The sequence below is a fragment of the Lacerta agilis genome, chromosome 6 (genome assembly GCF_009819535.1).
Source record: "Lacerta agilis isolate rLacAgi1 chromosome 6, rLacAgi1.pri, whole genome shotgun sequence".
Lineage (NCBI taxonomy): Eukaryota > Metazoa > Chordata > Lepidosauria > Squamata > Lacertidae > Lacerta > Lacerta agilis.
Window position 1 is genome coordinate 14,785,188 of NC_046317.1, and position 13,370 is coordinate 14,798,557.

The following is a 13,370-nucleotide window of genomic DNA, read 5'->3' on the forward strand; positions in this document are numbered from 1 at the left end:
TATTAAACAAGTTCTTCCAGGTTCAGCTTCATTCACAACATGTGTGGCAAATACCCAGAGTGCTTGTGATTGCTTCACCCAGTGAAGAGGAGAAGTACAGAAGTGGTAGGTGCTGCAAAGGCCTCTTTTCTTCTGCTACTCATGGCAAATCAACATGGGATTTGCATACATGCACAGTGTGGTGTATGAGAGCCAGTGTGGTGTAGTGGTTAAGAGCGGTAGACTCGTTATCTGGGGAACCGGGTTCGTGTCTCCTCTCCTCCACATGCAGCTGCTGGGTGACCTTGGGCTAGTTACACTTCTCTGAAGTCTCTCAGCCCCACTCACCTCACAGAGTGTTTGTTGTGGAGGAGGAAGGGAAAGGAGAATGTTAGCCGCTTTGAGACTCCTTCGGGTAGTGAAAAGCGGGATATCAAATCCAAACTCTCTCTCTCTCTTAAGCTTTGCTGTAACTGTGAGAAGTCCAAGAAAATAATATAACGTACTGGTTGTTCACAGCAGGACAGGGCACAGTCCAGGTCCTCAGGTTCCAAATTGTCAAATCAGATCCCATAAATAACACTTACTTATTATGTTACAACGTGGAGCAGGTAACCAGCCATTTTTGGTGCACACGGCCTTAGCTTGATTTGCAGGAACATATCCATCCTCACAAGAAAATGAAATTTCTTCACCTTCTATGAACTTCTGCCAAGTATGGGTATTGAATGTACCATGTGCAAGCTGTCTGGGAATATCACATTTTTCTAAAAGCAAAAAATAAAAAATAGGTAGGTTACCTCATTGATGGACATATATTTTGGCAATTGAAATCTTATTTTCAAGATAGATGATGCATTGCTCAAGAGACTTGGTTTAAGTTTTCCTATATATACATACGTGCTCTGGTCCATGGGGTCACGAAGAGTCGGACACGACTGAACGACTGAACAACAAAATATATACATTTGCAATATATAGATGCAGAAAATAGACACACAATGTGATTCCTAAAATAGGTCTTGTATGTACCCCTTCATGTGTTGAAAGAATCTCTAGGAGTCACAGTGTCACACCACTTTTTCACTTTTAACAACCTTTCCTAGCTGCTTAAATATGAATTGATCCTATTAATATTTGAAGGTGAATCTGTATTTGAACGTGAATGTTATTTGCCTGCGCAAAAAAATACAGAAACCAAAACACAGACATCCTTCGAAATTCTCACTGCTCCGAATTTTGCAAAGCAGCTCTCTGGCCAACTGATGTGTAGAAAAGTGCATATGCTAGGGTACTGTGTGGATTAAAATACATACATGGTTGGAAATCGCATACAATAATGCATTATGTAGGGGGAAATGGCTTTGCAAAAATGTGTATGTTAGGCAAACTTCCATACAATGTTCGCCAACATTTGCTGACAATTTGTCACTACACACACACACACACAAACACACAGGCAAACCAACAAACTGATGTAGAAATGTGGAGAAATGAACGTAAGGTTGGAAAAATTAGAAACCCAAAGAAACTAAAATGTACAGACTTGCCCATCACTAACTAGAAGCCCCTGGAAGGGGGGGGAACCTTGAGTTGTGGACATAATCTGTCCCGGAGGCACGTCCGCAACTCGAAGCATTTGCATTCAAAAGTGCCGCGTCTTCACACGGGCGAGGTGCGATTTAGTGCTTCTGCGTATGTGAGAGCAGTGAAACTCGGAAGTAACCGTTCCAGTACTTCAGGGTTGCATCGGGACACAACTTGAAAAGACATAACCTGAAGTGGACACAACATGAGGTATGACTGCATAGAGAAAGAGAGAGGTGACTCCATAGGTGCCGGAGGGCAGCCATTTTCTCTCCATACAATTACTCAGGAAGGAGTGTGACATCATAAAGCACTATGGCCTGCAGGTGCTTATTACACTGAACTTGAGCAGTTAGATTTTTTGTTAAAGGAAAAGTGTACCATGGAACCCTTTCAAATACCATTTATAACTATTATTTTTTATACTTAAATAATAGGCGTATTTTAAGGATTTTGCCTTTAAAAATTGCACAGACATTTGACAGAAGGGACTTACAATGTGCTTGTGTGGAGGTGACAAGAACGAGAGATTAAGATGATTCAACCCACCCCTACGTCCACAGCCACCTGCCCAAATGCCAAGATGTTCCACTTATATCAGGGGGTGGTGATCACAGAGAAAGCCTTTCCATCAGGGCCCCCCCTTATGGAACACAATCACCACCACCCAATGGTCAACCTGGTACTCAGCTTATTATCTTTTTGGTGCCGTGTGAATATATTTTAACTACAATCTTTCAGACTATACATTTAAAATGTTCAGTTTGGAACTGAAAATATAATGAATAATGTGACCCTAAACAAATTGCAACTTCCATTACTTTGGCTTTTAGGACCATTTGGCCATCTTTCAAAATCTTTTCATTCCTTCCACATATTTTGGAATGGGCATATTTTGTGTTTACACATGGTCGTTTCCATTTCTGATTAAAGAGGAGAATGCAAGGAAAACATTAACTTACTGAAGCATTTTGGTTCTGGACTCCAGCCGAATTTGGTGCATGAAATTCTAGGCCGTGTTTCTTTATTCCTTGGTAGAAAACCATCACGGCAATGATAGTCAGCTGTTTGTCCCTCCCTTCTTGGAAAATAGTAGTCTCTCCAGCGTTCATAGGAATCAGAAAACTGTCCATTCTCAATCCGAATATAGTCACAGTTCTTTGCTTTGGATAAGATGAGAAATAGGTTAAGGCAAACATAAATAAATCAGGATGTTCCACTTGCTATTTTCCTTGGGATGACTGGTTTAAAGGAGGCTGCACATTTTGCTCAAGTGTATCAGTGTCTGAATATTATCTGGGTTTCCCTCTTTGGTCTGTTTATGAAAACAGAAATAGATGACTGTGGCAGCAGATGCAGGTCATCCCCAGACCCACATTTGCTGCCAGGAAGAGTCACAGCTGGGAAAAGACAGTTTGCTGAGGCTTGAAGACCACTGTCTTCTCCAGCCCAAAGATAAGCTTTTGGTCCTTAGAACAAGGACACAGGGTAATGGTGCAGGGAACTCTAACATTTTAGCAAGCACTGAAATCAAAAATTTGCAAAAAGCTCTAGCCTATGCAGACATTCAGTCGGATGTGCCTGCATCCCTATTTTCTCCCATATATTTGTGAATGACAGCAATAAAGCTTTGTACTTGGGAGCAACATTTCAGTGGGCAAAAATATGAGCCCTTACTCTGACTGTGAATAACCCAGCCTCCATCCAAGCGACCCCATGTGTCTCCATGCACAGCCCCTCACCTCCAGTAATAGAGCAATAGCTAGAGGTTCATGGCTCTCCCTGCACAGACACCCCTCAACTATCATTGTGATGGGCATATAATTCATAAACTACTAAGTCAGATGCATTGACTGTCAGCTGTTCATGTTATGAAACTGCAAAGAGAAAGCTACTTACGAACACATGTCGGAGGAGGAGACCACCCCGTCTCTGTACACGTAGAAGTGGATTGGCGGTACTGAAGCTGATACCCAGACTCACACCCTGCTTCGATTGTGTCTTGATATTCATAGTGATTCAGCTTAGGCCGGAAGTCGCCATTTTCTACTTGTGGTGGGGAGCAGACAATTTCTATGGAGGAAAACAAGAGGGACACTTGGTCAGCAACAGATCAAGCAAGAAAGTCTTTCCCTGGCTAGATATAATTCAGTACATCGGTATGAGAATGTATTTATCATTTGTTAAAAACAAACAAACAAACTTCAAAGTGGTTCACAAAATACTAAATTTTTCAATAAGAAAGAAAAGCAATAATTTTAAAGACCAAAATCTTAATAAGGAATGGGGAAATGTTATAATCTATTTTAAAAACCATTGTAAACAGTTAAAATTGTTAGTCAGGTTGGAATAATACTTGCAGTTTAATGGTGAATTGGAAATGCAAAAGATTTGGATTATTATAAAAGATGCAGGAGGTAAGAACTAACAATAGGACCCACAAAGGGGGGGGAAGAGTCCAGGAGATTCTGTAGAATCTTGTTTCTATATTGTATGTTGATATGTTGTTGTAAAATTTAATTTGAAAAATTCAAATAAGTAAATTTACCAAAAAGTAAATAATAATTTTAAACTTTCCAAAAGATAAAATAACAGTAGAATAAGAACAGAAAATTCACATCTAAACATCTTAGCAAAGATTGCAAAACCAGAATCAGCGGAACTTGCTAAAGGAAACTTACTTGATTAACAATATGTATTTTAAAATCAGTCAACGTCTAAATCAGGGCAGGGTGAAAGCTCATGCCAAAATCCCAGGCAGTGTCTGTATTGAATGAAAAATAACTGGGTACTGAACAAAAGGTGCAAAAGAAGAACTTAGACCCCAGTTAACAGTGGCCCATTAAAGCAGTGTTTTTCAACCACTGTTCCGTGGCACACTAGTGTGCCGCGAGATGTTGCCTGGTGTGCCGTGGGAAAAATTGAAAAATTACTTTATATATAGTCAATATAGGCACAGAGTTAATTTTTTTAACATTTTCTAATGGTGGTGTGCCTCGTGATTTTTTTCATGAAACAAGTGTGCCTTTGCCCAAAAAAGGTTGAAAAACACTGCATTAAAGTACGCTTCCAGCAGAGTTAAAGATTAAACGCAACAGAGAAACTGACTTGGCTAAAGCAGGCACCAGGAGTAAAGAAAAAAGGCTTTTCTAAACTAGAGTTTAATTTACGTGAACAAAATAAGAACTCCGTTAGTTTCTAGCCTTCTTCCAGAGACTCTGCTAAACTAAATACAAATACACTTTATCAAAAAAACTCTCACTCCCAGCCTCCAACATTCCCCAAAGCTAGGAACACTAAACACTTTGCAACAGAGCCTTACATACACAGAGTAACACCCACGCTTCAGCCAATTAAGAACAAAACACCGGCACCTGTATCTTCTATTTCTTAAACAGACAGTACTGACATCAGACTGGCTCAGGTATCATTTTAAACCCAACAGTCTGAAGATCAGGCTAGGACAGACCACTGTCTTAAAAACCTTTTTAGAGCCAGACTGAGCTAGATAGGAATAAGGCAGCTTCCTTTGCTCCTATGACCATAGCCACCAGTTAAAAAGGAACAAAAGCACATGTATTCTGTTCTTGGATCACTGAATTATTATTCCCTTTAAAATAATACAAGCACAGTGCTGCAACATGCCACTGCCATTCTAGATCCTCCTCTCTTCCCTTTCTGCTGCCATGGATATTTTTTGTGAACCATCCTGAAACCTCCAGGTATAGGGCAGTATATAAATTCTAATAATAATAATTATAACAACAACAACAACAACAACAACAACAACAACAACAACACACAACAACAACAACACAGTTTCCTTTCCGGACACCACTGCAGAAGGAGCATTCCCTCCTATATGCGAGATGTAAGTGATGAGTAAATAAATGGCATAGATTTAAAGGCGTAAAAAATTGTCCAATCCACCAATGATAACATTCTGATCTATTTAAATCATCTAATCTAATCTAATCCACTTGACTAAAATTGCAATCTTGTGCACAATTCCCTGAGAGATCTGTGCAACAGAGTGGGCTAACTTCAAAGTAAGCATGCACAGGATTACACCGAAACAACGACAGCTCTAGGGACCAGAAACATACAAACCTATGCACGCAAGTCTTGAACTCCACCCATTCAGAGTGCAAGTAGCATCCGACCTCTCAGCATGCTTGTACCCATTATTACATGAGAAGTGCACTCGCTCCCCTCTTTGTAAAGTTTCTTTGGGTTTATATATCCATGATCAATGTTTTCTTCATGGCAAGTAATTTCTATGGCAAAATACAAACAAAATTTCTTAATTAGGAAACGAGGGGTTAACTTGTAACAAAAAGAAATGCAATGCAATGTTTCTAAAAAGTTTCTTCAATGTACAATTCACTGTATTCCCATTTCTAAGGTGCCAGAACTCAGAAGGAGTCACGTAATCGTGCACGAGAGCAGGATAAATGCAGAACTGAAGTCATAATTCTCATTCAGGAAGGAACTACTGGTAGATTCAAGTCCAGTGACATAAAATATTCTCAACAGATTCCATATGTTGTGGCTGGCTGAGTGGTGTGGGTGGTTTGGCTTTGCTTACCTGGGCTTCCCAATGTCATACATTGCTGCCAACTACCAAGAGTGGGGGGCAAGGCAGTGGGGAGTTGCGACACAGGTGCAGTGGCAGAGTCAATCCAGCACTCCTGCCACTGCCACTGCACTGTGCTGAACTCCTCACTGCCTTGACCTTCCCCTTTCTCTAACTGGCAGTGATGCCAGGAGAGCAATGCTCCCCTGCCAGCCGCTGCAACAAGAGTTACTGACTCCCTATCATCCTGAACATTTCCCTTGAGCATCTTGACTTGTTTGCTCTAAAAGCAATGCCTATGTCATAGAAGCATAACAGAATGGGAAAAACCAGAGATTTGTTCAAGAAAATTTGAGATATGAAAGGAACATTTCATACAAAGATTACCACAATTAAGGACAAAAGTGGAAAGGACCTAACAGAAGCAGAAAACATCAAGAAGAGATGGCAAGAATACAGAGGAATTATACCAGAAAGATATGGAGGTCTCGTACACCCCAGGTAGTGTGGTTGCTGACCCTGAGCCAGACATCCTGGAGAGTGAAGTCAAATGGGCCTTAGAAAGCCTTGCTAACAACAAGGCCAGTGGAAGTGATGATATTCCAGCTGAACTATTTAAAATTTTAAAAGATGATGCTGTTAAGGTGCTACACTCAATATGCCAGCGAGTTTGGAAAACTCAGCAGCGGCCAGAGGATTGGAGAAGATCAGTCTACATCCCAATCCCAAAGAAGGGCAGTGCCAAAGAATGCTCCAACTACCGCACAATTGCACTCATTTCACACGCTAGCAAGGTTATGCTTAAAATTCTACAAGGCAGGCTTAAACAGTATGTGGACCAAGAACTCCCAGAAGTGCAAGCTGGATTTCAAAGGGGCAGAGGAACCAGAGACCAAATTGCAAACATGCGCTGGATTATGGAGAAAGCTAGAGAGTTCCAGAAAAACATCTACTTCTGCTTCATTGACTACGCAAAAGCATTTGATTGTGTCGACCACAGCAAACTATGGCAAGTTCTTAAAGAAATGGGAGTGCCTGATCACCTCATTTGTCTCCTGAGAAATCTCTATGTGGGACAAGAAGCTACAGTTAGAACTGGATATGGAACAACTGATTGGTTCAAAATTGGGAAAGGAGTACGACAAGGCTGTATATCGTCTCCCTGCTTATTTAACTTTTATGCAGAATTCATCATGCAAAAGGCTGGACTGGATGAATCCCAAACCGGAATTAAGATTGCCGGAAAAAATATCAACAACCTCAGATATGCTGATGATACTACCTTGATGGCAGAACGTGAGGAGGAATTGAAGAACCTTTTAATGAGGGTGAAAGAGGAGAGTGCAAAATATGGTCTGAAGCTCAACATCAAAAAAACTAAGATCATGGCCACTGGTCCCATCACCTCCTGGCAAATAGAAGGGGAAGAAATGGAGGCAGTGAGAGATTTCACTTTTTTGGGTTCCATGATCACTGCAGATGGTGACAGCAGTCACGAAATTAGAAGATGCCTGCTTCTTGGGAGAAAAGCAATGACAAACCTAGACAGCATCTTAAAAAGCAAAGACATCACCTTGCCGACAAAGGTCCGTATAGTTAAAGCTATGGTTTTCCCAGTAGTAATGTATGGAAGTGAGAGCTGGACCATCAAGAAGGCTGATCGCCGAAGAATTGATGCTTTTGAATTATGGTGCTGGAGGAGATTCTTGAGAGTCCCATGGACTGCAAGAAGATCAAACCTATCCATTCTCAAACAAATCAGCCCTGAGTACTCACTAGAAGGACAGATCCTGAAGTTGAGGCTCCAGTATTTTGGCCACCTCATGAGAAGAGAAGACTCTCTAGAAAACCCTGATGTTGGGAAAGATGGAGGGCACAAGGAGAAGGGATGACAGAGGATGAGATGGTTGGACAGTGTTCTCGAAGCTACTAACATGAATTTGGCCAAACTGCGAGAGGCAGTGAAGGATAGGCATGCCGGGCATGCTCTGGTCCATGGGGTCACGAAGAGTCGGACACGACTGAATGACTGAACAACAACAACAATATACTTGGTAGTATCAGGGCAAAAAAAGACAAATTTCAATAGGGGCACAGGATATAAAGAAGAAAGGCAAAGATAGCAATGACACAGGGAAGAAGTGGAATGGGGGAGAGAAGTGTCACTGAAGAGGAATATGAGAAAATGCACCTATTATGTGGTCATTTTTTCAACAAGGGATGAGGGGTGTGGAATTCAGACAAAGGTTTTACTGAAGACATGAGTTCTGACGAAGTTGGAAAGACAAACTCCTGGTCATCATACATGCTAATATTAATTTCAGGGGTTGAGTTATGAAGCCCACATAACCATTCCAGGGCTATAGAACATCACATTTTCAGAAGCAGGGGGAAAAAGATTTAGAAGAACAAACTAAGGGAGCAAACATAATACAAAACAGCCCAATGAGAACTTGGTGTACTCTTTAACCAGTGATTAGTGAGATTCTTCTGTTTACAATCAAGCAGTATATAAATTTTGTTATTTTAAAAATAATGCCATATAGAATTACCTTCGCATTCAGGATACACAATTGCTTCTCCATTGCACCGGATTACAAAAGCAGACGGGGAATAATTTGCTGCAGGAGCATGCCCTGGTTTACAGGCAAGCTCAACAGAAGTACCACGTTGTACATATAAGTTTTGAAAATGATACTCATCCGATTGCCCGACCACCTCAACTTTCTTGCTTTCCATTTCAGCCAGTGAGATTGCACAGGGCTCTGTGACGAGAAAGAAAATAGACTCTGTTCTTGAAGGCAACCAGAGTATGTATTTGCCATATTGGAAAACTTAAACAAGAAGGAAGATTGTATATACATCAGTCTTGGGAACACAAGTCTTTTTTTTTTTTTTTGACATTCCCAGGCATTTGAAAAAAAGCTTAAAAAATTCTCTCTTTCTCTCAGCAAACAGCATTTCCAGAAGTAATAATCATTAATGTCATGTGAGAACCTGTGGCCTGCAGACAGAATCTGGTTTGCCAATCTATTGCAAGTAGTCTACCAGGCCTGGCCAAGTAAAGCTCTTCCTCTGCTTCTGGAAAGGTGTCTCTTTACAGTATCATTGCTAAGAAGTCTTACAAGTCAAGAAACAGCACTAAAACCTCCTATCACTGGTACTACAACACCACTTAAGTGGTTTAGTAACGGCATTATTTTCCAAAGGATAAACTCATTTTTGGCATTCATATAGTGCAAGGATGGGGAAGCTGTGGCAACTCCCATCATCCTTGACCGTGTTGACTAGAGCTGATGGGAGTTGGAGTCAAACAACATCTGGAAGGCCACAGGTTCTCCCAGTCACACTTGTTGTTGTTTAAGTTTCCAAACTACTTCAAAAGATGATGGTAATAGTTATTTATACATACATACATACATACATACATACATACATACATACATACATACGCCGCCCATCTGGCTGGGTTTCCCCAGCCACTCTGGGTGGCCCCCAACAGAATATTAAAAACACAATAAAACATCAGACATTAAAAAGTTCCCTAAAAGTCAGATAGCTGTTTATTTCCTTGACATCTGATGGGAGGGCCTTTCACAGGGTTGGCGCTACTACCAAGAAGGCCCTCTGCCTGGTTCCCTGTAACTTCACTTTTTGCAGTGACGGAAATGCCAGAAGGCCCTCAGAGCTGGACTTCGGTGTCCAGGCAGAACGATGGGAGTGGAGATGCTCCTTCAGGTATACTGGGCCGAGGCCATTTAGGGCTTTCAAGGTCAGCACCAACACTTTGAATTGTGCTCAGAAACATTCCAGTAACTAATTTTCATAGTATTTGTACCTATATTTTACCTATAGGTATTTGTACCTATATTTTACAGAATGGGGACTGAAGCCGAGAGGATGGTTACTGGCATGCTAAAGGTAATGCCTGAAAGCAAGATATGAACTAGGATTGTCCCTCTCCATATCTCACATACTTCATGGTGGTGCTTTACTCATGAGAAACAATTATTTGAACCTTTCCCAAATATATCACATATAAAAGAAATTAATGAAGCAACCCTATATGCATGCCAGAAGCTGGAATTTCTATCAAAACAGGAAAGAAATAGTTCTTACCTAGACAAATGGGCACTTTTGTCCAGTTCCCATTGTTACAAAAAGTTCTATTTTCTCCTTCCATGGCATAATATTTTTGGCATTTGAATTCTACTGAAGAGCCAGATGCATATTGCTTCTGTGATAAGGTGATGATGTCTCCATTCTCAATAGTGGGTGTGTGACTACAGTTTTTTCCCATTTCTAGTAAATAATAAAGCAGTAACAACAATGACTTAGTACACTTACCAAAGGTCAAAAACGAAGGACTTTGAAATCCCTTTGTTCAAATCAGGCATGTTGAGCTAGAGTATTTCTCTCTCTCTCTCTCTTGGGATATTTGAAACAGAGGAAAAGCCAGTTCCAACTGAGATGCAATAACATGGCATCTAAATAATGCAACCAAGGTATTCAGCTCCTGGCTGCAAATTGATTCCCTCAGAATACGAAGATTTGAAGGAAGAACTTTGAGACGTGGTGTTGCCATTCATCTTCTCTACCCTGTGGTTGGAAAAGACTAGTGGCAACACCTTGCGCAGTGCCCTGACTCTGGCTGAGTTCTTGAAGACAGCACTGCTACTTGTCTTCCTCACCCTGGGGTGGAGAAGATGGGTGGTGATGTCTTGTGGAAACCTCTGGCTCTCGCTGCGTTTGCAAGAGGGGGGCATTTTGACAGCAGCGGAAAGTTAGGGCTGCAGTGCGGAGGGGGGGGTCAGAGGACTACACATTCCCTTTTCACCTCAGGTGTTGAAACCGGACACACCACCTCTGGTCCCAGATGAACATGTTTCTTGTGTGCAAGTGCCGTGTGAATAAAAACTAGATTTCTAGCAGAATCAAGCCATGGCCCACTGGACAGAGAACAAGCACTGGGGCCATGCAGCACCTCAGATAGTTTGGAGACTCTCTGAACCAATGCGAAAGACAGCACTGGAAGCATTCGCTTTTGAACTGCAAAGTGAGGTAGTTATAGACCATTTGAACATTTAAATAACCAGAGAGGAATTTTTCAATATGAACAGCATGCTTACCAGAGATACACGATGGCAAGTCCATGTGCCCATCGATACACTTCCTGACTGAAGGAGCTGTGATGACATGTCCTTCCTTACACAGGAACTGCAGCATATGGTTATGCTGAATCACTTGGGACCGCCTTCGCTTCCCAGGCAGAAGCAGGTCTTTTGCATCTAGCTGTTGTTTTGTGATACCACAAGGTGCTAAAAGAAAGACAGGGAGAGGGAGGCAGGGGTCATCTCTGGGACTCATTCTTCTGTGTGTCCTATTCAATTTGCCCTCTTTCTGCTGCAAGGTTACCTCATATCTGTAGCTGTCTTTACGTGTTCAAAACAGGAGGATGTAAACACATGAGGAAAACACAATAAGGACAAACTCATTTGCTGCACCTACTCAGTCATTCATTGTGGTTTCTGTCAACTTCCATTTAAGTACTGCAAAAACATGGGAATAAAATAGTCTCTAACTTGCCACCCACTGAAATGTATGGGGATGTTTAATAGCACCACCCTGTAGGTGCACTTCAGAAGGAACTCACATGCAATGGGCTTAATCCTTGGGGTGGGGTATAGGATACAGCCTGTATGTCATTGGATTGTGACCCTTCTTTTCTTTTCCCCCTCACAGTCTTGAGAAAAGGAACAAGAGCTCAAAGATGCAAACTGGCCCAAAGTGACACCTTGATTCCATGCTGGAGGTAGGATGTGAATCCAGATCCAGTCAACTCTCAAACAATATGGCAACTCTGGCTATCAATGTTTGCACTAAATAACTCTGACCCAGAATGTGAATTCTCTGGTTTCCTCAAATTACAGCATTCTGCTCAATTATGCAAATCCATTGATCCATATTAACAGAATTAAAGTAGCCATGCGGTACAAAGAAGAGGGATCTGTCATCCCTCAAATATTGTTGAATTATACCACATATGATGATGGGAGTTGCTGTCCAACAACAGTCCAGAAGGCCAGCAGTTCCAATTCTTGACAGAGTGTTTCAAGTCCTCAAACATGGGAAAGCAACTTGCATGCAGATGAGTTTCCAGGCTATGTTGGACACCCCACATTTTGATAAAAAGTTTGCAATATTGAAAGTCAAGATGCCTCCTTACCCAAACACCTGGGTGCAGATGTCCACTTTTGCCCACGACATATTATCCATTCAGTGCCTTCCAAGACATATCCAGGGTTGCACTCGTATTGTGTTCTGTCACCCTCCACGTACCTGGCCTTCTCATCACTTATCATTTCCCCAAAATCAATGTCAGGTGGTTCTTCACAAACTGCAATTATATTTACCATCAATATCAACATTCTCCCATTTTCCTGAGGGCACAGTAAATGTCAGGGACCGTGCTGGGAGGACTGCACTGGGGTGGAATGGTGGGAGCCTCGCGCACTGCCCACCGCTCCTGATCCAGATCCTGAATCTTTCCAGGGGCAGGAGGACAGTATAGATTGGGAACAGTGGTTTGCAGAGGGGCATAGTTCAGAAGGCAGAAGTTGGGATATACTGGATGGTGAACACCTAGGAGAAGAAACAGGGAAGGAGAGGGTTAACAGATTGACATTCTCTAGACAGCATTCCTCCACCACCTTCTCCAAAGCTAGAAGGGCTCAGAGAGTCACAGAACAGAAAGCACAGAGGGACAAGCTCAGATTAGAAGTGAAGTAGGCTCATAGGGACAGAAGGGGGTGGGCTCTTTAATTGGAAGCACCGCCATTACTAGGAGATAGGTTCTTTGTTCTCTCACTGTGATTCCTAAAGTTTCTAACTGATAAGAAGACTTTTTCCTTTGTTCTGCTTATCTATGGCCATGGGGGGGAGGAAACTGATTCCCCGAAGCCTGAAAGTAAATAACTAAAGCTATACTTTGAAACCAAACACAAGTCAAATATTTCCCATTAAAAATAATAATAATAAGCTGCTGCTATCATTTACTGTTACTTTAACATTTAGATGTTATTTAATATCTATCTGTTGTAGCCTTATCGTTTTTGAACTATTTATAACCGGTAAAACACATTTTGGAGGTTGGAACTCAGAAAGACACGTTAAAAATGTGTTAAATAAATGCATCTTAAATCCAATATTTTCAAAATAACCATCTATA

The 13,370-nt window shown here is 41.5% G+C and overlaps 1 protein-coding gene across 1 annotated transcript in view; it reads right to left on the reverse strand.

The window, feature by feature from the left end:
- Positions 1-537: 537 nt before the first annotated feature.
- Positions 538-13,370, reverse strand: part of LOC117047863 (complement factor H-related protein 4-like) — a 37,637-nt gene continuing 24,804 nt past the window's right edge. The window contains 7 exon segments of the mRNA XM_033151090.1: positions 538-746; positions 2,529-2,729; positions 3,466-3,639; positions 8,695-8,907; positions 10,262-10,444; positions 11,272-11,460; positions 12,369-12,539. Coding sequence (XP_033006981.1) covers positions 538-746; positions 2,529-2,729; positions 3,466-3,639; positions 8,695-8,907; positions 10,262-10,444; positions 11,272-11,460; positions 12,369-12,539 — 1,340 coding nt within the window.